The following is a 24,825-nucleotide window of genomic DNA, read 5'->3' as shown; positions in this document are numbered from 1 at the left end:
TTAGTAACATTTAGTAAGTAGTCAAAGTAAGCTGAGAACAAGTGGTAGGCAAGGTAACAAGGTGTGTCTTAAAAATTGAGATTTGGCCTTAACTCTTAAGGACCTAACAGTCTAATAAGATCCATGCATTAAAAAATATTAGATATTATCTACACATCCCCAAATCTCAATCACTTCCTACATTTTCCTTCCTTTCCTTGTCTTATGTAAATAAGACAACTTCTGCATAACAGTCTTTAATAGGTATTCACTTTTGAAATACACAAAAATGTGTAAGAACATATTTACACTTCATTAACAGAGAAATAAAAATTAAAACAGGAAGATACATACCATTTTGTTCTGATCGGCAAATACTAAAAAGTTTAATAGCACACAAAGTAGGCTAAGGTATGGGGAAAAAGTCACTTTCATAGGCTGTTAGTGGACACACTTGTACACAGATGTTCTATGGAGAACATTTTTAGATAAATTTTCAAAATTAAAAATATTCCTAAGTGTTGATCCAGTAATTCTACTCCTGCAACTAATACTATAGGTATGACCATATATATGTACAAAGATGGTTAATTCAGCATTTTCTGTTGTAGCCAAAGACTACAAAAACTGAAACACCCATTACTAAGAGATTTTTTAAATGAAAATTTAATTATTAGTCATTTAAAATGAACTCATAAAGAATGTGCTCCAAAATATTTTAAGTTATGTTTCAGGGTATTTCTGTAAAGTGTATAGTTTGTAGAATATATAATATATTGTATAATATAATTAAAAGAATGCATATTGCTATGTTGCTATGTACTTGCATATGCAGAGAAAATTTCAAGAAGGGTATAAGGAAACTTAATAGCAGTTGCTTTTGGTGAAGGGAGCAGGAAGATCAAGGGAAAAAATATATTTCTCATTGTATCAATGACTTTAAAAAAATACAGATATGTGTTTTACTTTAACATTCAAATATGTACACATTAATTAGCAAATGTCAGCACATTTTTTAAGCTCCGGCAATCTTCTTAGTACAGCTTGTTAAAGTTGAAGCTTAAGTAAATTAAATAAATAAGGTTACATAAAATTCAATGACCTTTTAATAAAGAACTGCCTTCTAGAAGTCCTGCTTTGGCAGCATTCAAAGCCTGTGTAATCAAAATGGTCCCATCTTCACAGCCACATATTAGTTTATCAAGACTTGAAATATACTCTGATGAAGTGACTACCACCATTCCAGCCCCATGGACATGGTCGATAATACTCATGGTATGATGCTTATCAAAATTATCTTGAAGGGTCCAGGTGGCAGTTATTGGTATTTCTAAAGGAAAAACACACAAAAAGGGAAAATTTGGCTTTTAAATTCATCATAGACATGGAAACTGTTATCAAGGGACCATCCCTTGGGGTACATAGAGCTCTTTTGCCATCCGAACAGTGGCTATATGCAGAAAAGTTCTCCTGCCATGTATTGTCTTTACTCAAAATGCTATCTCTTTGGTCCTCTGTCCTTCAAGGAGCCTCAGAATAGATGTGTATTAGTGCATTCATTTTAGACCTAGGTCAACTGAAAAGAACAGAGAAATTCTCGCAGTGATGTAAAGTGGTGGTCCAGTCTCATGAGTTCTCTATTTGTCTCAGCAATGTTAAAAAGGAAAACTGAGGGTCTGTTAGTTGTGTGAGGAAAATGGAATAAATGTATTCTTTAAATATTAGGGGTATGGGTATCTCTAAATCATACCAAGCCCCCAATTATCTATGAATTACTAAGAGCACTGCTTATCATTCTATATAGTTCACCACCCAAGCATTTGAACTGGCTGTCAAGTAGGCTCAGGAAGGGAGAGAGGCTTGGATCTAGGAGCAAAGAGGGTGAGTTAAAGCCAACCTATTTCTCTATTAAAGGGCACCCCTGATCTTGCAGTACACGTGCCACAGTGACTGTGAAAAACCTAGAGCCCAAACCTTAGATGAGCATTAAGAATTGTCGTAGATATCTATGGTTCTAATTATTGTGGGTTTTTTTTTTTACCGTTTATTTCTTTATTTTTTTTAATTTACATCCAAGTTATTTAGTATATAGTGCAACAGTGATTTCAGGAGTAGATTCTTTAATGCCCCTTACCCATTTAGCCCATCCCCTTCCCACAACCCCTCCAGCAACCCTCTGTTTGTTCTCCATATTTAAGAGTCTCTTATGTTTTGTTCCCCTTCCTGCTTTTATATTATTTTTGCTTCTATTCCCTTGTGTTCATCTGTTCTGTGTCTTAAAGTCCTCATATGAGTGAAGTCATATGATATTTGTCTTTCTCTGACTAATTTCGCTTAGCCTAATACCCTCTAGTTCCATCAATGTAGTTGCAAATGGCAAGATTTCACTCTTTTTGATTGCCAAGTAATAATCCATTGTGGTGTGTGTGTGTGTGTGTGTGTGTGTGTGTGTGTGTATACCACATCTTCTTTATCCATTCATCCATCAGTGGATATTTGGGCTTTTCCATACTTTGGCTATTGTTGATATTGCTGCTATAAACATGGGGGTGCATATGCCCCTTTGAAACAGCATACCTGTATCCCTTGGATAAATACTAGTAGTGCAATTGCTGGATCATAGGGTAGTTCTATTTTTAATTTTTTGAGGAACCTCCATACTGTTTTCCAGAGTGGCTGCACCAGCTTGCATTCCCACCAACAGTGCAAAAGAGATCCTCTTTCTCCACATCCTTGCCAACATCTGCTCTTGCCTGAGTTGTTAATGTTAGCCATTCTGACCGGTGTGAGGTGGTACCTCATTGTGGTTTTGATTTGTATTTCCCTGGTGATGAGTGATGTGGAGCATTTTTCACGTGGCAGATGGCCATCTAAATGTCCAACTTCTTTGGAGAAGTGTCTATTCATGTCTTTTGCCCATTTCTTCACTGGATTATTTGTTTTTTGGGGGGTGTTGAGTTTGATAGGTTCTTTATAGATTTTGGATACTAGCCCTTTATCTGATAGGTCGTTTGCAAATATCTTCTCCCATTCTGTCAGTTGCCTTTTAGTTTTGCTGATTGTTTCCTTCTCTGTGCAGAAGCTTTTTATTTTGATGAGGTCCCCATAGTTCATTTTTGCTTTTGTTTCCCTTGCCTCCAGAGATGTGTTGAGTACGAAGTTGCTGTGGCCAAGATCAAAGAGGTTTTGCCTGCTTTCTCCTTGAGGATTTTGATGGCTTCCTGTCTTACATTGAGGTCTTTCATCCATTTTGAGTTTCTTTTTGTGTATGGTGTAAGAAAGTGGTCCAGGTTCATTTTTCTGCATGTCTCTGTCCAGTTTTCCCAGCACCACTTGCTGAAGAAACTGTCTTTATTCCACTGAATATTCTTTCCTGCTTTGTCAAAGATTAGTTGGCCATACGTTTGTGAGAACCCACTTCTGGGTTTTCTGTTCTGTTCCATTGATCTGAGTGTCTGTTCTTGTGCCAGTACCATATTGTCTTGATGATTACAGCTTTGGAATACAGCTTGAAGTCTGGAATTGTGATGCCTCCTGCTTTGGTTTTCCTTTTTGAGATTGCTTTGGCTATTCGGGGTCTTTTCTGGTTCTATACAAATTTTAGGATTGTTTGTTCTGGCTCTGTGAAGAATGCTGGTGTTATTTTGATAGGGATTGCATTGAATATGTAGATTGCTTTGGGTAGTATTGACATTTTAACAACATTTGTTCTTACTATTGAGGAGCATGGAATCTTTTTCCATTTATTTGTGTCTTCTTCAATTTCTTTCATAAGCTTTCTATAGTTTTCAGTGTATAGATTTTTCACCTCTTTGGTTAGATTTATTCCTAGGTATTTTATGGTTTTTGGTGCAATTGTAAATGGAATCAATTCCTTGATTTCTCTTTCTTTTGCTTCATTGTTGGTGAATAGGAATGCAACTGATTTCTGTGCATTGATTTTATATCCTGTCATTTTGCTGAATTCATGGACCAGTTCTAGCAGTTTTTTGCTGAAATCTTTGGGGTTTTCCATATTAAGTATCACGTCATCTTCAAAGAGTGAAAGTTTGACCTCCTCCTGGCTGATTTGGATGCCTTTTATTTCTTTGTGTTGTCTGATTGCAGAGGCTAAGACTTCTAACACTATGTTGAATAACAGTGGTGAGAGTGGTCTTGTTCCTAACCTTAGGGGGAAAGCTCTCAGATATTCCCCACTGAGGATGATACTGGCATTCATATATAGCTTTTATTATCTCAAGGTTTAATACTTTTTTCCTACTTTCTTGAGGGTTTTTGTCTAGAAAGGATGCTGTATTTTGTCAAATGCTTTCCTTGCATCTGTTGAGAGGATCATGTGGTTCTTGTCTTTTCTTTTATTAATGTGATGAATCAGCCCTGCATCCCAGGTAGGGATTTAGGTAGGATTCACCACTTCATTGTGGTGAATAATTTTTTTAATGTATTGTTGGATCTGGTTGGCTAATATCTTGTTGAGGATTTTTGCATCCATGTTTATCAGGGAAATTGGTCTTAGTTCTTCTTTGTAGTGGGGTCTTTGTCTGGTTTTGGAATCAAGGTAATACTGGCTTCATAGAAAGAATTTGGAAGTTTTCCTCCCATTTATATTTTTTAGAACAGCTTCAAGAGGATAGGTTTTAACTCTTCCTTAAATGTTTGGTAGAATTCCCTTAGAAAGCTATCTGGCCCTGGGCTCTTGTTTTTTTGGGAGATTTTTTTTATTAGTAATTTGATTTCTTTACTGGTAATGGTCTGTTCCAATTTTGTATTTCATCCTGTTTCAGTTTTGGTAGTTTATATGTTTCTAGGAACTTGTCCATTTCTTCCAGATTCCCCATTTTATTGGTGTATAATTGCGTATAATGTTGTCTTATTGTTTTTATTTCTGCTGTGTTGGTTGTGATCTCTCCTCTTTCTTGATTTTATTTATTTGGCTCCTTTCCTTTTTCTTTTTGATCAAACTGGCTAGTGGTTTATCAATTTTGTTAACTCCTTCAAAGAACCAGCTTCTGGTTTCATTGATCTGTTTTACTGTTTTTGTTTTGTTTTGTTTTGGTTTGTTTTGGTTTGGTTTGGTTTGGTTTTGATACCATTGATTTCTGCTCTACTCTTTATTATTCCCTGTCTTCTGCTGGTTTTGGATTTTGTTTGCTGTTCTTTTCCCAGATCTTTTAGGTGTAATGTTATGTTGTGGATCTGAGACCTTTCTTCTTCCTGTACGAAGGCCTGGATTGCTATATACTTCCCTCTTAGGACTGCCTTTGCTGCATCCTAGAGGTTTTGGGCTGTGGTGTTATCATTTTCATTGGCTTCCATGTACTTTTTAATTTCCTCTTTAACTTCTTGGTTAGCCCATTCATTCTTTAGTAGGATGTTCTTTAGTCTCCAAGTATTTGTTATCTTTCCAAATTTTTTCTTGTGGTTGATCTCGATTCATATCATTGTGGTCTGAAAATATGCACGCTATGATCTTGATCTTTTGAACTTGTTGAGGGCTGATTTGTGTCCCAGCCGGTGATCTATTCTGGACAATGTTCCATGTGCACTGGAGAAGAATGTATATTCCACTGTTTTAGGATAAAATGTTCTGAATATATATGTTAAGTCCACCTGGTCCAGTGTGTCATTCAAAGCCATTGTTTCCTTGTTGACTGTCTGTTTAGATGATCTCTCCATTGTTGTAGGTGGGGTGTTGAAGTCCCCTACTATGATGGTATTATTATCATTGAGTTTCTTATGTTTGTGATTAACTGATTTATGTATTTGGGTGCTCACACATTTGTAGCTTAAATGTTTACAATTGCTAGGTCTTCTTGGTGGATAGACCCCTTCATTATGATATAACAGTCTTCTTCATCTCTTGTTACAGTCCTTATTTTAAAATCTAGATTGTCTGATATAAGTATGGCTACTCTGGCTTTCTTTTGTCAACCATTAGCATGATAGATGTTCTCCATCCCCTTACTTTTCAATTTGAAGGTGTCTTTAGGTCTAAAGTGGGTCTCTTGTAAACAGTATATAGATAGCTCTTATTTTCTTATCCATTCTGTTACCCTATGTCTTTTGATTAGAGCATTTAGTCCATTGATATTTAGAGAGAGTACTGAAACATATGAATTTATTGCCATTATGTTTCTTGTAGAGTTGGGAGTGTCTGATGGTGTTCTCTGGTCCTTTATAGTCTTTGTTGCTTTTGGTATTTATGTATGTATGTATGTATGTATGTATGTATGTATGTATGTATTTATAATTTGCTCATTCATTCATTCATTTATTGCTTTTCTCCCCTCAGAGAGCCCCCCTTAAAATTTCTTGCAGGGCTGGTTTAGTGTTCATGAACTCCTTTATTTTTTGTCTGGGAAACTTTTAATCTCCCCTTCTATTTTGAATGACAGCCTTACTGGATAAAGAATTCTTGGCTGCATATTTTTTCCAATTTAGCACATTGAATATATCCTGCCATTACTTTCTGGCCTGCCAAGTTTCTGTGGATAGGTCTGCTGTAAACCTGATCTGTCTTCCCTCGTAGGTTAAGGACTTTTTTCCCCTTGCTGCTTTCATGATTCTTTCTTTGCTTGAGTATTTTGTGATTTAGACTATGATGTGCTTTGTTGATGGTCAGTTTTTGTTGAATCTAATGGGAGTCCTCTGTGTTTCCTGGATTTTGATGTCTGTGTCATTTCCCAGGTTAGGAAAGTTTTCCACTATGATTTGCTCACATAACCCTTCTATGCCTATTTCTCTCTCTTCATCTTCTGGGACCGCTATGATTCTGATGTTGTTCCTTTTTAATGAATCACTGATTTCTCTAATTTTTAAATCATGTTCTTTTGCCTTAGTCTCCCTCTTTTTTTCTGCTTCATTATTCTCCATAAGTTTGTTGTCTATATCGCTGATTTGCTGCTCTTCCTCATCCACTCTTGCCGCCTTGGCAAGCATTTGAAATTGAAGCTCAGTTGTAGCATTTTTTTATTTCATCTTGACTAGCTTTTACTTTGTTTTTATCTCTGAAGAAAGGGATTCTAATATATTTTCAACCCCAGCTAGTATTCTTATTATCATGATTCTAAATTCTGGTTCAGATATCTTGCTTGTATCTCTGTTGATTAAGTCCCTGGCTGTTGTTTCTTTCTGCTCTTTCTTTTGGGTGAATTCCTTTGTTTCAAAATTTTGAAGGAAGAAAAGGAATACGGTAAAAACAAATTAAAATTAAAAAATTAAAAACAACACACACACACACACACACACACACACACACACACACACAGAAATCAAATAAATGATGCTAGATCCTAGGTGTGTTTTGGTCTGGGTGTTGAAAGGAGCTTGATAGATTAGAGAAAAAGTGGGGGAGAAAAAAGAAAAAGAAAAAAAAAGGAAAACGTTTGAAAATTTGAAATAATGAATAGAATGAAATAGAATAAAATGAAACGATGGGAGTAAAATAGGATTTGAAAAATTTACAAAAAAGTAAACAATATAGTAGAAAAAATTAAAGAAAAATATTCTTAATAAAAATTGAAAATAAAAATAATTTTTTCTTTCTGTATTCAAGAAAAAGAAAAGAAATGAAAAAGAAAACAAAAAGAAAATTGAATAGCTGGACCAGTGAACAGACTGAAATACGATTGAAATTACATCATTTTCCCCTAGAAGTCAAACTATGAAGCAATTTATAGTCCATAAACTAAGCAGGCATGGAGACGTGTGGTATTCCTGAAGAGCAAGCTTGGCTGAGTTGGGCGGGGCTTAGTGAAATGGCTCCACTCTCCACTAGATGACACTGCTTAGCTTACTCAGGTGGATTGTTGTGGCCCATGTAGGTCTGTATGCACATGCGTGGGAGGGGTGAAAATGGCATCACCCAGCTACCCAGTCTTTAGTATCAGAATTCTCTTCTCCCCAATTAGCAATGGCACACCCATCCTTTGTCTCTGGCTTCTGTCTACTCCCTGCTTTTACACTGTCCATTACCAAGCCGTCAGGTTGCCAGGTGGCACCTCCCTCCTGAGTTTTATCTCAGATGTGGCTGTGTTTCCTGACCCCTCATTTCTGAGGGACTGAAGCTTTGACCCGTTCTACCCCTCTGCAGGAGGGTCTCACCAAGTAAGGGCCAGGTGCTGGCTGTACCCAGGAAAGTTCACGGGACCGTGCTGCTGTTGATGCCCAGAAACTGCCGCTGGGTGACAGCCCAGCCCAGAAAAAGTTCACATGATCATGTAGCAGCAGCGTTTCAGGGATTATGGAAAATCACAACACACATCTGGCTCCAGGCTTCACTCTTCACAACCTTGTTCCAGCACCAGCGAATATGGTTGTTCTCCAGGGTCTGATGGGACCTTTGCCTGTGGGAGCCCTCCTAGCAGGGGAAGCGCCTCTCCTCATGTGGTCCGAAGACCTCCCAGACTTCACTCTGCTCCTGGGGATTCACCCTTCCCACTAGAGCACCTGCTGTTATCAAACTGTGGAGTTTCAGACTCTGCACTCCCCCTGTTTATACATTCTTAATGGAATTTAAACCCTCTTCTTTCTTTCTCCCTTTTTAGTTCAGTCCCTGCGGCTGTTTCCACTTTTCCACTTTCTCTCCAGCTGCTTTTGGTGGTGGTGGTGGGGTGCTTTTCCCGTATTCTCCCCACCATCTCTGTCCTCCCTCCACAAGCAGAAACCACTCTCTTCCCTCCGCGGCTTCTGTCTCCCCCAGTTCATCTCTCTGCGCCACTGTGTTCTGTGGTTCAGGTTGTGCAGATTGTTGTGTAATCTTCACATCAGTTTTCTAGGTGTGCAGGATAGTTTAGTGTTTATCTGGCTCTATTTCATTCACATGAGACACAAAAAAAACTTCCATGCTGTTCCGCCATCTTGGCTCCTCTTCTCTATTGTTCTAATTATGAAGAAGCTTACGTAAATGCTTCCTTAATTCCACTGCTGGCGGTGGAACATACATGAGAAATCCTAGGGCAACCATTAGGTGGCCTTAGCAGGGGCATGGTATACATTTTAATTCTTAAAATTGAACTTGTAAGAAACTTTTCCATACACAATACCAGGTTCTAAATCTTTTTTTTTTTTTTTTTTGGCCATTTTCTTATTAACCTAGGACTATTAGGAACCGTTTTGAAAACATTTGGGACAAAGAACCTTAAAATTATGCCAGTGAATTTGTTAAGTAACAGAAACTTGTGCTTTGGAATTCAAATGTGGAGGACTGTGTTTCTGCTGTGCCCGAGACAATGATTCACAGATGACTTAATGATTTGGGAGCAAGTGAAAAAGAATAAGATGGGCTTCTTCATTTTGGAATACCTAAGTCTCAGGAGCTTGAAGGTTCTCCACAATAATGTTTCCTTTAATGACTCCAGTTTTGTATTCTAAGAAAAATGAAAATAAGCAAATGCTAAATCATCTAATCATTCAAAGAGCCAAATGGTTTAGTGGCCAAGTTTATATCTGTCCCTCCTGTTCCAAGCAGCTGTAATAATACCAATAGAGGAACGGGTTGTGAAGGGTACAGGATATGGGCATGACAAATTCAAAAAAATGAGTATGGCATGTCAACCTATCCTACATCCATATATAAGCATCCATTTCATTTGAATAAAACATCATTCCTGTTAAATTGATGTTAATTTGAATTGTATCGGTTGTATTGTTGTATAAGACCTATAAACATCATGCTTATACCTCCTTTTATGTTGGCACCTAATGCATAGTGTGGTACACGAGAAAATTTGTCTTATTTGTAGCCTCATGTTACTCAAATGAGAAAAACACTGAGTTAATTATAAACTAGTTCTCAGAAGACATGTGATTAGAAATAGATTAGAAACTGTCTTACCTCTAGGAGAGCCATCAAACTTGGATACAGGAACATCAGGAATGTGCCACAAAGTAATTCTTCCTGAGACTTCTCCAGAGAATAGTATCTTATAAAAAGGCTCTTTCCTTTCATTCATGTAGCCCATAACAAAGGAAAGGCCCTGGTCCAAAACAAAAAGTTAGCTTTTATGTAGAAAAAAATACCTGAATATAAAATGACAACCACTATTTTCAAATGGAGGAACAAGACTTCATAGATTAACTGAATTGTTTCCATTTGCTTCCTGATCTTTCAAAAATTTCAGGTAACTTAAGTGACATTATCTCTTACTCAAGACAAAAAAAAATTTATAAAATAAGCAAAGTCCACAGCTAGACTTCAGAGAGTTACTAAGACTATTTAACATGTACTTAATGTTCTGTGTCTGTATTACACATAATGTTAGAGGCTTTACATTTATTCCGCTAAATAATCCTCACATTAATTCTCTGAGGTTGGCACTATCATGGTCTCCATTTCCCAAATGAATAAACTGAGAGTGGAGAGGTTGATTTACCTAAAGTGTTATAGACAGCAAAGAGTCCATGTCTTCATGACCGTACCCTACTGTCCGCTAAGGAGGCCTGATTTCTTTATGGTCCCTTAAGTTCCATTGTCAATTACAATAGCAACAAGTAATATATGTGTGGTAATTTTGTGTTATTAACATGCTTTCAACTTTCTGTTAACTACTTTTCATATTTAATATATTTGATTTTAAACATTCTAGGAGATCAGAAATAAAAATGAGTCCATAACATAAACAAGTAAATAAACAAATAAATACTAATATAATTAAGTATATAGTTATAGTTTATATTAATATATTATATATTTATGTACATAAGGTTATAATTTTGCTGAGGCAGAGTATGAATATTAAGCACCAGAGTTCTGGAAGACATGCTTTTATCAGTGTAATGGGTCTAGAGTCTCTAGTGCCTGAGTGCAGTGCAGATGTTCTTTGGGCAGACTTGCATATAGAGATTATGAACAAGGCATCAAAATGATTAAGTGATTATAAAAACAAAAACTTCTTTTGATGTACAAAGAAAAGTCACCCTGGAAAGAAAGCCAACTGCTGGTGCTAGAAGTAAAGAAGTCTAAGAAAGTGATAGATAGTTCCTCATTAGAAAATATGTTTGAAGGTCAGGACTTTGATGTATTATTGGAAAAATTCTGTAATGTATCTGAGGAGTATTAAAGGCCAAAGCATTGCTATATTTATTCCTCACAACAAAGCTACAGAGTAAGTAAACACTGCCATTATTCCTGTTATGGAGAAAAGAAAACTAAGACAGGAAGAGAGTAAGAAAGGAATCCAAGAGCATACAACCAAGGTAGTCCTCCAACATGAGAGCACTGCAGAGGAGAAAACAGCTCCTAGGAAGTTGCTTCTACAGATTTAGAAGGCACTTTTAAGTCTCATACTTCTCAATCCATCACTTTTGTAGGTGTTAGAAACCGTGTCAATACAATTTGGGTAAACCGGCAAACTAGCTTCTCAAACTCTCTTGACCTTGAAGAACCTTAGAGCTGACTAGTTCCACTCCCTCATGATTTTGATACAGAGAAGCTGAGCCGTTACTCGGTTCCTGTGGTTGGTGGCAGGCAGCATGCCTCACTTCCCCCAACAGCGTATACTCCGGTGCTGCTGTTCTCCCTCTGTACCTACTATGCCACTGCCATTCATCACTTGCTCACACCCACGCCTTGTCACCTCCGCCCTCATCCTTTGCAGTATCCCTCTCTGATTCTGCTATTCACTTGGACACTCCCCTCAGAGCCCCTTACCATATGAACTCTGATTTGTCACCACAGTACCCAGGGTGTATCACAAGGAACACCTGCCCTACAGGAGGTAATAAAATAGCCCTTAAGAGTCAATTCTCAGGGCACCTGTGTAGCTCAATTGGTTAAGCGTCTGACTCTTGATTGTGGTTCAGGTCATGATCTCACAGTTCATGGGACTGAACCCCACATCAGGCTCTGTGCTGACAGCATGGAGCCTGTTTGGGATCCTCCCTCTCCCTCTCTCCCTGCCCCTCCCCTGCTCACTCTCTCTTTCTCTCTCTCAAAATAAATTAAGCATTAAACAAACAAACAAACAAAAAAACCCCAGCAAATTCTCTTGAGTTAACTGACTGCGTTCAACTCCTGGTTTTAGCACATACTAACTCTATTAAAAGCACCAATTACTTGATTTAGACAATTTACTTAACCTCTCTGTGTCTCATTTTCCCTAAATGTGAAAGAAGGCCAGTAAAAACACCTACTCTATAGGATTGCTGTCAGGATTAATGAATTGATAAAGGTGAGGTGCTTAGAATGGTGCCCTGCATTTGGCATATACTCAGTACCTATGAACCATTCTTATTATCCACTTTTCAGAACAACTGAGAAACTTGCTCCAAAGTCCAACTGCCAGACTTGGGCCAAACTGCCCAGGTTCAAATCCTAGGAATTAAGCTTTCTGAACATGATTTGCAAAGTGAGGCCATGGTGGGAATGCATGTAAATGGAGGAGTGTGTATATTTGATAATAACAAGGACTAAAAAAAAAAATTTACTGATCAGCATCATCGTTATTACTCTTAGTTCATGCACCCAAATTCCTTACATGCAATCCTCAGGCTATCTCTGCCTTAACTACCCCTTAACTCAGCACTGCAGAGTTACTCCACAGCTAAGACTCTGAAAGCCAGTACCTTATCTCAACAACCAGGACCCCTGCCACAGGCCTCAGTGATCATCAGCTGTCATTAGAACATTGGGAGACTCTCACGAAGCTACTGAAAGGAAGGGCGAGTCTCATTTTGCTACTACAACTCCATCAGCAGATATATTCCGAACATCACAACTGGTAACTGCGGGAACATGTTACTGTTACACACTGAGATTTATGTCTATTGGTGCCATTCCAAAAGAAGAGTCTACTTAATACTACATATTTATAGAATACCCTTTTTCTAAGCTCCTTGTACTTATCAAACTTATCTCCCACCCCATCAAAATGTTACCTTCTAACTTCAGGAGAGATTAAGAAATCTTATAGTTAGTGAATATTGGCGATGTTTTGAATAAGGAAAATAATGTCAGACTTTAACTTCTGGCTGGACAAAGGGCAAGCAAGAGTGTGAGGATGGGTAGACCGGCTTCTTTAAGTTTCCGATTATTCTATTCATATTTCACTGGCTTCCTAGTATTTCCCACGTTTAAGATAAATAACTGTCGTTGTCTAAACAAGAATTGTTGTGGGGCATCTGGGTGGCTCAGTCAGTTAAGCAGCCAACTCCAGCTCAGGTCATGATCTCGTGCTTCGTGAGTTTGAGCCCTGTGTCAGGCTTTGTGCTGACAGCTTGGAGCCTGCTTCAGATTTTCTCTCTCTCTCTCCCTTTCCCTCAATAGCATGTGTCCTCTTTCTCTCTCTCAAAAATAAACTTAAAAAAAAGAATATTTAAAAATTATTGATAGAAGATCCATAGATCTATGTCTTCATATTTTGAGGAACAAAATAAGGTGGCTTTCCCTAAGATTAGTATTTTTTTTAAGTTAATTTATAATTGCTGTGTTTTTCTTCAGCACCAATATGTGCAATCGACTAGAAGATCTTAAAGGATACTACCTACATTTTAGCTTTTGGGGAAAACTGCTTTATAAAAAGTGCATTCTGGTGCTAAAGGAAAGAATGGGCAGGCAGGTCCTTTACAAAATAACTAAAAATGGTTTTCTAAGTAAGCCACACTACTGCTCTTATAATCAACAGTGAAGCAAGACTCCATTGCCACTCACAGATGACTTTAGAAATAGTGTTTGATGCCACAATTCTGAAGTTTGCCTGTGCCCCAGTGGCACTTAGAGTTCTAATTTTGGGCTGGCAGTTTTTTAATCAAGTTTTTGCAACAAAACCCTGTAGATATGTGAAAGTGACAATTACAGAACTATAGGTTCTCCAGTGGCTAAGCTGCCAAATTAAGCAAACCATCAGTCCGTAAAAAATAACGTTTCCTTGGTTGACACGTCAGTAATCCAAAGTCCTTATTCTCCATGAAATACCTCCTTGGATAATTAACTGATGACTAAGTCCACAGGTTAACAATCATAACAGCAAGAACAAACCTCACTTTGGTTAGCACTACTAAAATAAAACAACTTTAAATGATCAGACTTCATAAAGTGTAAAGATAAAATTCAGTCAAGTAAAAACACACAATTATATCCTCAAGTCTGCCAGGACTCATAATTATACTTGTTTTACCAAGAAAATTTATTCAGAAGAATAGCTAAACATATGCGAAAACGATAATATTGAGTTTAAAAAAAGCAGGATATAAACCATTTGATAAAATTTAAAAACTGGAGTAGACACATCAAAATGTTAATAACTTCATATCAAATCATTTTTCCAAAGGGTCAGTGAACAATGTGTGTGTGTGGCAAGGTGGGGGGTGGGGCGAGAGAGTGAGAGAGAATTAATGTGGCAAAATGTTGACAATTGGTAGATGAGTGGAGGTAGATGATGGAGGGTAGATGAGTGATCATTGTACTCTTCTTGAAACTTTTTAAATATTTGAAAATTTTCCCATTAAAATAAGTAAATACATAAAAAATATTCCTTGTGAATATTTATGGTGGCAAAATTATGAATTTTACTTCCTCCACTTTGAACTTTTAATTTTGATTTTTCTATAACGAATATATATCATTTAGTTACTCCAGCTTTAAAATATATATTTTTCGAAGGCAAAGTTTTCTCTTCAGTACCCATTAACAATTAGATTTGATTTTCTCGTTGACAACTTCATGTGATTCTTCCATTCAATTTTTTCAAGTCTGATTCTCTGTTACAGACAAAGCAACACTTATCTAAGACGCAGAGTGAAGCAGCTTTGAGGCAGTCACTCTCTCCTTGCATTACCTTATTTTCCTGCACAGAAGTAGAGCACAGTAAATGAGGATAAATGGTCTCTTTAAGCACTCTTCCATCAGCAGGGTATATGCTTTTTGAAAGCCCACTGCATGGTGAAAAATAAAAAGCAGAGTTGAGAACTTTGAGGTTCTTTATTCGTTTTTTTCCTCCTCCCACTTTCAAAAGCCGGATGGTACCATTCAAGTTTCTAAACTCTAGTTAGAAATTGTTGGGTTAATAATTACAAGTGACTTTTTGAAAACCCAGCACCAGCTGTACAAGTTATACATGGTTAATCTCATTCCTTCATCCCCTGCTGTTTCATACAAAGGCTGAAGCCTCCCAAGCCCAGAGTAAATCTTCTAGTGCCAAAGTTGTTTTGTTCTGGTTTTTGATCATGGGCAGCATGCAGGGATTTTTCCATAATAAACCTCCCAAAGTTCATTTTCTACCTGAATGTTTTGTATGCCGCTCCCATCTGAGCCCACCTGTTCAGCAGCTGATAGATAAAACTGTGACCATCTTCTGTCCAGATGATGATTCTGTGAGCAGCAAGCACCTCTCCCCCAGCAAAAAACTGCCCACTTCTGCTAACTTCGGTCCGCAGAAGGGAAAAATCACAATAGTCATAAACCTAAAATACAAAATTAATGATGTACATTAACAAAAGCTTCTAATCTAATCTGTGAATGAGATGAAAGATAAATTATGCTTATCAAGACTATTTAGATGGCAGTGTTAATGCAACAATATATTAAATATTAATAACAGAATACACTGTACTCATGTGCCAAGATAATTTTTTACTAGTACTTATTTTTTTCATTTATCCTAAGGTAGATTTAATGAATAAACTTTATACCATTCCAGAATGTGCCCATTAAGCACAGAGGCCAAAAATCCCAAAATTTATATGTTATTTTATTCCTTCTATATGGTAGTCCAACTTCAACTTTTAAAAATTTGTTACACAAAAAGTTTACACAGCAGATACCTTTTGATACACTATATATTTTATATTTTTGTTCAAAAATATGGTATCAAACATAAGTTAGATAATGTAGTTTTGTTAGCTGGGCCAGTTATATGAAACATTAAAGAAAAAGGGATGCTATCAAATGATAATAACTTAGCTCTTCTTTCTTGATGGAGAGATCAGTGAATATACTCATAAGAAAGTATATTCTCTAAAAATGAATATAGCAACTATGCAGAAAAGGAACAAAGCCTATAAATAAAATCAATGTATGTAGATGAAAGGGTTTAGTTTGCTTTTTAATTTTAAAGTTCAGGCATCAAATTTTTAAAGTAATCCAGAGATAAATGCTCATTATTGTTATGGTATGTTACTAATAAAATTGGGATCTACTTTATATATATAATATCCTGAGAAGCAAAACAGCTGAGTGCAGGGAGAGGAAAATTGATACAAATGGGTCATAAAAGACAACTAATTCAATTTATCGTGTCATTTTTATAATACCTTCCAACATTTAGAAAATACCACCAATAAAAGTCTCTCCGTGTATGTGCAAAATCGTATTGCCCGGCAGTTCAGGGAGTCGAGAAATTTGGATTCCTTCTCGTAGACATCTTGTTTTTCCTTCAGAAGGAATGAGAACACTTTAGTGCTGGTTCTAGGTAATTTATACATGACTTGCTCTGCTGTACACCTGAAGTAGATCAGACCATTTTTATAAAAAACAAAAAACAACTACCCCAGTTTCCTTTTGAGTTCCCTGAACTAAGAAATCACTTCACAAAAGAAACCATGAACAGGAAACCCACTTGGCTTAAAGGATTCCTCATATATAATCATTCCTACAAGCATTCTGTGGGGCACTGTGCTGGATGCTGAGAATGTAAAGATAGGAATAAGTTTCTCATTTTCAGATGTGGTGGAAAGACAAAACAAAAAAAGTAACATATTAAAAAAAAAAACAAAAAACTACAGTACCTTCACTGATAAAAAAGAAAAATGAATAAGTACTTTGAAAAAACAAAAGCATGGCCAGCATAGAACATCTAGAATACCATATTCACAGTAAGTTTCTGATGATGCTGGTGTGTGTTTCTTGGGCTCATTATGGCAACACAATTCCTAGGCTTCCTCTAGGAATTTCCAAGAAGTTCCAAAGGAGAGCTCAGAGCATGGGGCAGCTGAAACAATTTTATCATCAACATATAGAATATGACTGTTTTTTTGTCCACCACTTCAAATTGTAGCCTGATGCAGGAACAGGTGAATATACTAGACTCCCAGTGCATGTGACCCCAGCTGTTCACAGTCATCTTCCTGCTACTGCTCACATACACTCAGAAGAAAGGGGGTCTTTCTGCTGTAAGGGTCAGAAAGATATTCTTCTATGATGGACTTTATTTTATTAAAATGTAATCAATATGTGTGTGTGTGTGTGTGTGTGTACACGCACGTGCCCATAAAAACATTTGTATATGCCCTGAGAACAGGTTGGAAGGATGCAGTCTAATTGTTATCAATTAGAGGAGTGATGGGGGGAGTACACGGAGGTAAAATTTATATACTTCTACATTATTTGAACTCTTAACAATGAGCAGGTAACACCTTTATAATTAATTTTAAAACACCAATAAATATGCTTGAAATTGGAGAATAAAGAATAGAGTTTCACAAACCAACCTGAATGCTGTTGATAGATGAAGAGAGATCCCATACTTTGAGCTCACCAGCTACTGATACCACCAAGAGAGAATCTTCTGTAAAAACAATAAAGGTCACATAAAAGTTGACCACTGTTATAAGTGGTTGCTGTAGAGACCATTTCACAGTCATTTAAGGATTATATAGGGTTACATAGGTGGAACATATTCAACTTTAGGGTTATTTTTCTGATAAAAAATAAACATTTTAGATCACATTTTAAGTTTGTTTCAACATTTCAAAATGACCCCCATGTAATAGAGAGCCACTAAATAGAGAGCCACTAAAAGCAGAGCCACATTGCAAATGATTATGTTGTCAACATTACATCTTCTTATTTCGGAAATAAGTAAGGAGCCAACCTTCCCTCATTACAGAAATCGAATTATCTTCTTTACTACATCCAGAAGACACAGCAAAGCAAAAGTTCCAAGCGTCTTGCTAATCCACCACAAATGCCTGCTTGTCACTCCTGAAATGTACCGATGAACTGGGTCATGGAAACATGGTCTTCTCTTTTCATTTCATCTTGACCTCTTGCTGACTTTCTAATGACTTGAACCATTGGCTTGGGTGTTCTCAGTTTTTTGATTTGGCTTAGAGAACTATCCCCACCAACAGGTAAACATAAAGAAGTATTCTGAGCTCTTGCCCAGTAGCTCAACAAATAGTTCAAAAGTGATCTTTTTATATGCATTCTCTTAGTGTTCTATAAGACCCAACTATTACCTTGAATTCTCATGGAGTGTACAATGCACAGGCAGTTGATCCAATCAGGAGACTGAGATGATATAAAAGTGTGAATAACAGCCAAACTTTTAGCATCGATGATAAGAACATCTTGATATTCTCCACAACACAAAAGCCAGCCTTCCCCTGTCATCCGGAAGGAGCAGTGGTAATACTATGGAAATGGAATTCAAAGCAAGAGTTGAATTATCACTAGCAATTAACAGAATTTGGGCTATGGTGAAGACTCCTCTGATTTTAGTTTTATCATCTATTCAATGAAGGTATTTACTTGAATGAATAGCAAGTTAAATTTCTTTTAGTTCAATAATTCCACATTGCTAAAGTATTGATTTGGGGCTTGAGTCTCCTTTGTATTTCAGTATTTTTCCTGAGAAAGGGGGATCTTTTTAGGAAGAATGAATCTTATTCCAATCATAGAAAGTTCACAATTGTTTTATTTCTAGAATGCTATGTAGAAATAGACAACAACAAAAATCAGGTTCTTCTGGCAACATTGCTTCATGTTAATAAGAAATAAACACGTTTGAAGAGTGTGTGAGGAATTCTAGTGCCAAGTAAGTTTTGAGAACAGCTTTTATCAAAGATTGAGTAACACATTCTACTCCAGACAGACTCTCTCACTATTAAGATTTTGGCACCAGAAAGGAGTTTGTGAATATTGCAGTGCAAGTCCTCAATGCTAAAAGCAATGAGTAAAACATTAAAAAACACTGTCAGCACCATTGGTATAATGCAACTGCCTTACCTGTATGCTGGGAGTCCATCTACCAAAAGGTAAAATCTCTTTTAAATACTGGGAAATAAAGGTATCGCTATACCTTTTGCTCTCTTTTCCTAAATAAGAAATTCAGAAATTAAGAACCTATCCACCTAAAAATAGTTAAAATTAAAGACAAGAAAACCTTTTTTGCTTTTATAAAATAATTTGTCATTAAAACCGAATCTTTCTACATGTGTATCTGTGTGTGTGTGGAGTGTAACTAAGAAAAAAAAAACTGTCTTTCAAATGTATCTATGTTAGAAAGACACAAAAATAAAGGAAGAATCAGGAAAACAATTCTTGACTAGTTAACTTTGGGGGAAGATGCCAAAATAACAGATGATAACTGACAGTGTTCTATTTCAGGGACAAAAGAAAAATTAAAGAAAAGAATATCCCCCCAAAGACATTTCTTTAAATGTGTGCCTAGAAAATGCTCTGAAGGAATTGCAGAATCCAGAAATGTTCTGAAGGGACTGAATGTACTTACACAGATTGCAGTGTGCCTGTAAGGAAGCGTGGCCTTCTCCACACGCTGTCCGTTCGTGACATTCCAAACACACATCTCCCTAGCAGAGATAACTTGGTATTATTCTCTGTCATTTCCAGTCAATTGGCTGAAATAATTTTTGTGCCACCAAGTTTTTCTGTAGTGCTGCACTTAAATGCAACCTGATCGTTTATGTGGCTTTTTGTTACAGATTACTGAGCAAGAAAATGTTGTGGTCATTAGCAGGGATGACATACTGTATCTGTGTCTTTTTGTTTGGGTAATTACACCCTGCCGCCAGCCTACAGACCTTACCTTAGCACCAACCTGACCTAAAACAAATTGTGTGGATACAGCTATCACAGTCTGTTAGAGTGACAGTACAACAATCTTTCCATGGAAACTGCATCCTCTTGAAAATGGTTTATTTCACTGAACTTAAACTACATATTCTGAAAAGCATAACGCATCAAGGGCTGCATCTTCTGGAGCCGAAGTATCATTTTTATAAAAATAAACAGTGCCACCAAGAGGCTATATTTGGTCTATAATTGATAATGGTTTATTTCTTTGCTTATCCTGAAATGCTGAAATCACACTTGCTGCTGCATGTTTAGAAAATTCTAATTGTTTACAAAACTCTGACTTGGTTGCATATATGTTACAAAGATGTACATACCATTAGGAAACACGGTGATAAAATGCATCCAAGTATAGGGCAATTTAAATCTATGTGATTTCAGTTCACAAAAACCAGAATGGCTGTTTTAGAGTTGTTTGGTAATATTCTTCAGTTTTCACACCTCCAACACATAAGCAAAACTTTCCATGAAAAAATTAAGGATAGCTTTATTAGCTCTAAGGGAGAAGCTGCTATTAAGAAGCAAAAGATACGAATTAATCATAGCAAATGCTAGATGCATTTGGTGTTTGCCAGCCTTTTTGTTTTTCTGGCCAAACACTGGAAATCAATCTTTAAATCAGTGGTTCTCTACCTGGGGCGATTTTGTCTCCCAAAGGACATCCGACAATGATAAGAGATTTTTGGTTGTCACAACCAGGAACACACTACTGGCATCTAGTGGGGAAAGGCCAGGAATGCTGCTAAATATCCAGCAATGCACAGGAGGGCCCCACAACAAAGAATTCTCCCGGTGCTCCAAAATGTCCTTAGTACCGAGGCTGAGAAATCATGTTCTAGATATAAAAACAAAATATTCATAGTTTTTTCTCTCTGTTTATATCCAAATGTATTCCAAAAAGGATTTGAGGCAATATGAAAACTCACGTAACTCAATAAAACAAAGGGAAAATGTGCACACACGTGTGTGTGTGTGTGTGTGAAATAAAACTAGGAAAAAAGGTAGAAATTGAAGTAATATATCTCAAAGGTAAAAAAAAGTGTCAAAGATAAAAATAAATAGAACTTTAAGTCACTATTAATATAAAAGTTTAGCTTCATAAGGAATTGGAGTTTATTAACATGGTTCTCAACTCTAGCTGTACATCGCCTGTGCATATTTCAAAAATTATCCATAGAGATTCTAATTCCATGGCTCTGTGTTGGAGTCCCCACATGTAGGTTTTGCAAAGCTCCTGGTCATTAATCTGTTTCTAGATAAGGCTATCTCTAAACCAGTGGTTCTCAACTGGCTATACATGAGAGTTATCAGGGAACTTTTTAAAAATACTGGGGCTAGGACCCAGACATCAAGTCATGCTAATAAAATCCCATTTTCCAAGGTTGGAGCCTGTATCAGTAAAAGCTCTCTCTGTGATACCAATGTTTCTCTTGGATTCTAATGTTTTCCCTATTTGTTTGCTTATCATCTTATTTTCTATCTTAAAGTAAGAAAATATATATATACAAAAATACCACAAAACAAAAATTGACTCTTATGCTTAGCAGTTCTTTTTAAGAAAAGAAAGCAAATGTGTTGTGTTTCAAAAATAGCATTGACATTTTAGCTGGAACAGTATAAGTTACATATTTAATAAGAACACAGGAAAATTAACTGTTAAAATGTACATTCTTCTTTTCCTTTTGAAATACTGTTACCAAAGTTTCTACATAGATTAAATCATCTTCAATTAAAAAGGAAGCTTAACTCAAAAAAATTGTTTAACAATTGACAAAATTTTTAAATTTTTGATTTTTTAAATTTCAGTTAAAAGAGGAACACAGAGGAAAGTATCTGCAACATATAAAATTAGAAAATTGTTAAATTCCCACTGATTTCCTTAAGAAAAGCCCCCCCTTTTTACTCAATCTGTATCTCTACCTCAGCAGCTCAATAAAAATTCATCCGGTGATAAGCAGATCAGTCACCACTCTTATATCCACTTTTCTACTTTCAGAAATAGACTATTTTCTTTGGTCCATGCTTATTCTTATATTTATTTGCCTATAAAGTTGTTATGATTATAATTTTAATAAAACATCTAGAGGGAGAGGAGATAAACATGGTTTGCCATCTTGAATCCAAGTCCCTTATGTTCTTCAAACTCTCTTTTATCTTCCATTATACTTTTTTTTAATTTTTATTTTTTAATGTTTTTATTTATTTTTGAGACAGAGAGAGACAGAGCATGAACGGGGGAGGGGCAGAGAGAGAGGGAGACACAGAATCGGAAGCAGGCTCCAGGCTCTGAGCCATCAGCCCAGAGCCTGACGCGGGGCTCGAACTCACAGACTGCAAGATTGTGACCTGAGCTGAAGTCGGACGCCTAACCGACTGAGCCACCCAGGCGCCCCTTCCATTATACTTTTAGGGTTTCATTGGCATTCTCAGGTTCCATTCTGCTTCTGGAATGCTGGTTTCCCTTAGTTTTGTCTTAGGCTTTCTTACCATCTCACATTTCGCACTCTCTCTGGGTGAATTATCTATTCCCATCACTTCAGGTAGCACCCATATGATGTTGGAATCCCAGACCAATTCACTGAGCTCTACATTTCCATACACAACTGGCTATTAGATGTCTCTACCTAAATGACTTGCAAGACTTCACACTCTTCATATTCACAATGAAGCAAAACATCTGCCTGCCTTAGTTTTCTATTCTCAGTGAATGCTATCATCACCAATGAGTTTCCCAAGTTATTCTTGACATCACACTTTCTCTCACTGCCCCCATGTTCCGTACTCACTATGCCAGATGTGTTCTCTGAACAAGCAGCATCAGCATTGTCCAGGAAACGTGTTAGAAATGCAAGCTCTTGAACCTTAGCCTGGACCTACTGAACCCATATCTCTGGAAGTGGGGCCAGAAGTCTGTTATTTAAACCAGCTCTGTAAGTGGTCCTACTGCAAGCTCAAGTTGGAGAAGCACTTCCTTGGAAGACTCTAAGACTGGGTACTTGCCCAACTTTCTTACTTCTCACTTGTGATTAAAAGTTTTTTTAATAAGTAATAACCCCCTTTATCAATGCCAAGGCTTTTTTTTGCCTGAAGGTTTTATTAACTACATGTATTTATTAACACAAAATATTTACATAGCAAATATCAACATTTTGGTCATTATTCATCTGGTAAATCTTTTTTCCATCCATTTACTTTTAACCTTTCTATGTCCTTATGCTGTTTTTGTCTTTTAAATTGTATGACCATCTATGTGATTTAACTAGAGGGCTCAGTCTCAATTGAGATTATGGTTTTAGTCAGATTTATCTCAACTATGTTATTCTGTGCTTTCTATTTGCCCCATTTATTTTGTCTCCTTTGGATTAAATAACATTATTTTTCTTTTCCAAATTGGAAGTTCTGTAATCTATTTCTTTTATTTTGATTTATTCTATCTGTTCTTCTAGCAGCTACCCTGGAAATATGTACATCTAGCTTTTTTTTTTTTTTTTGTACATCTAGCTTAAAGCCTAAAGTTATTCAACATCTTTACCCACCTATAGAACAAGAACATGTGGAATTTGATCACTACACTATCCTATGTGATTGTTGACTAGAATTGACATATTTATAGATTGTGTGTATATATGGCGGTGGGGGGTGGGAGGTATATATAAACATTATTGTCTTCTAATCTATATTTATTTGCATTTTCTGAAACGTTGCTGGTTTTGTTCAATATTCCTTCTTACATCTCAGCTCTTCTGTATGAAATCATTGTTTTTCTTACTGAAGAATGTCATTTACAATTCTGGTGCTTATAGAGGGTCTATGGGCAGTGAACATTCTTAGTATTTGTCTTAAGTACTTACTTAAATAGTTAGCATTATATTAATACTTATTAATACTTAGATACTTAAGTACTAATTACTTAAATACTTACTAAATGCTTAACATTTATCTTAAATACCTATTGTGACCTTATTTTTTTAAGACATTTTCGCTAGAGATACAATTCTAAGTTGGCAGATATTTTCTCTCAGCTTTTTGAAGATATTTCATTGCTGTCTAGTTTCCATTTTACGGTTGAGAAGTCAGCTTAATTACATTCCTTTATAAATCTGCTTTTTCCCACTAACTCCTTTCAGGATTTTCTTTTTCTCTGGCATTCTCTGGCATTGTCTGTTTCAACATCAGGCCTCCAGGTATCTATTTCCTTTCATGTATCCTGGGATTCATTGGGATTCCTGAATCTTAGGATTTATGCCTATTGATGACATCATACTTTGGGGGAAAAATGAAATACTGAGTCAAAGCAATTTTGTGCCCCTTTGATCAACTTGGAAGCAGAAATGCTAAGTCCACAGTCATTCCCAAGTCTACTCAAAGCTAAAGTCATTGTTTGGGGCATAATGGACCAAGCCTAGTAAACTAATAACTTCCAGCAGATTAAACCAAGATTTGCTAAGTATGCAATAGCTGAAATATAGATACTGCCTAAAAAGTATCTCACAGATGCAGGCTAAGTTTTGCATCTTGAAGGAACAGAATTCTAGAAAATTCAAATCATCTTGGAAAAGAAAGACCAAACCAGACTCTTTGGCTCTTTAATAATCATATTTGCAGGGTCATACAGCTAAATTCATCTATCATCAAGAATATGCCCATTAACCTTAGTTTCTTTTTTGGAGCTAGACTACTGTGGGCAAAAACCTCAAGCTGGAACTCAATTACTTTCCAGAGCTATTTCTCATTTAGCTATTAATTTTCTCAATTCTCCAAGTAGACTCAGAAAAATAAAAAATTGCCATCTCCCAAATTCTCTAGACTGGGAATGGGAGTCCTAGCATATGAAAGCTACTAGCAATTGTTAAAAAAAGAATGTACCAGTGCATTTCACTTTAGCCTCATCCAAAGTTCAATCTCTCTAGGTTTAACAATTATGTCTTTGCTATAAGCTATGAGAACAGCTTTGCTATCTGTTTCACTAGCATTTTGTTAAACTATTAAGTTTCTACAAGGTGGACACTCATTATTCTTTTCGTTCTCAGAGCCAT

General features: G+C 36.5%; 1 protein-coding gene across 3 annotated transcripts in view; it reads right to left on the bottom strand.

The window, feature by feature from the left end:
- WDR72 (WD repeat domain 72) overlaps positions 1 to 24,825 on the bottom strand; it is a 237,012-nt gene that overhangs the window by 180,872 nt on the left and 31,315 nt on the right. For all 3 annotated transcript variants that reach the window (XM_058737687.1, XM_058737688.1, XM_058737686.1), the window contains exons 4-11: positions 19,428 to 19,506; positions 18,154 to 18,328; positions 17,404 to 17,480; positions 16,228 to 16,347; positions 15,233 to 15,378; positions 14,754 to 14,850; positions 9,815 to 9,956; positions 1,082 to 1,309 (exon numbers count right to left, since the gene is read on the bottom strand). In XM_058737687.1, coding sequence (XP_058593670.1) covers positions 1,082 to 1,309; positions 9,815 to 9,956; positions 14,754 to 14,850; positions 15,233 to 15,378; positions 16,228 to 16,347; positions 17,404 to 17,480; positions 18,154 to 18,328; positions 19,428 to 19,506 — 1,064 coding nt within the window. The remainder of the gene's footprint in view (positions 1 to 1,081; positions 1,310 to 9,814; positions 9,957 to 14,753; positions 14,851 to 15,232; positions 15,379 to 16,227; positions 16,348 to 17,403; positions 17,481 to 18,153; positions 18,329 to 19,427; positions 19,507 to 24,825) is intronic.

Source organism: Neofelis nebulosa, chromosome 7, assembly GCF_028018385.1.
Source record: "Neofelis nebulosa isolate mNeoNeb1 chromosome 7, mNeoNeb1.pri, whole genome shotgun sequence".
NCBI classification, from domain to species: Eukaryota; Metazoa; Chordata; class Mammalia; order Carnivora; family Felidae; genus Neofelis; species Neofelis nebulosa.
Note: the sequence above shows the minus strand (reverse complement) of the source record. Positions and strands in the feature narration are given on the sequence as shown.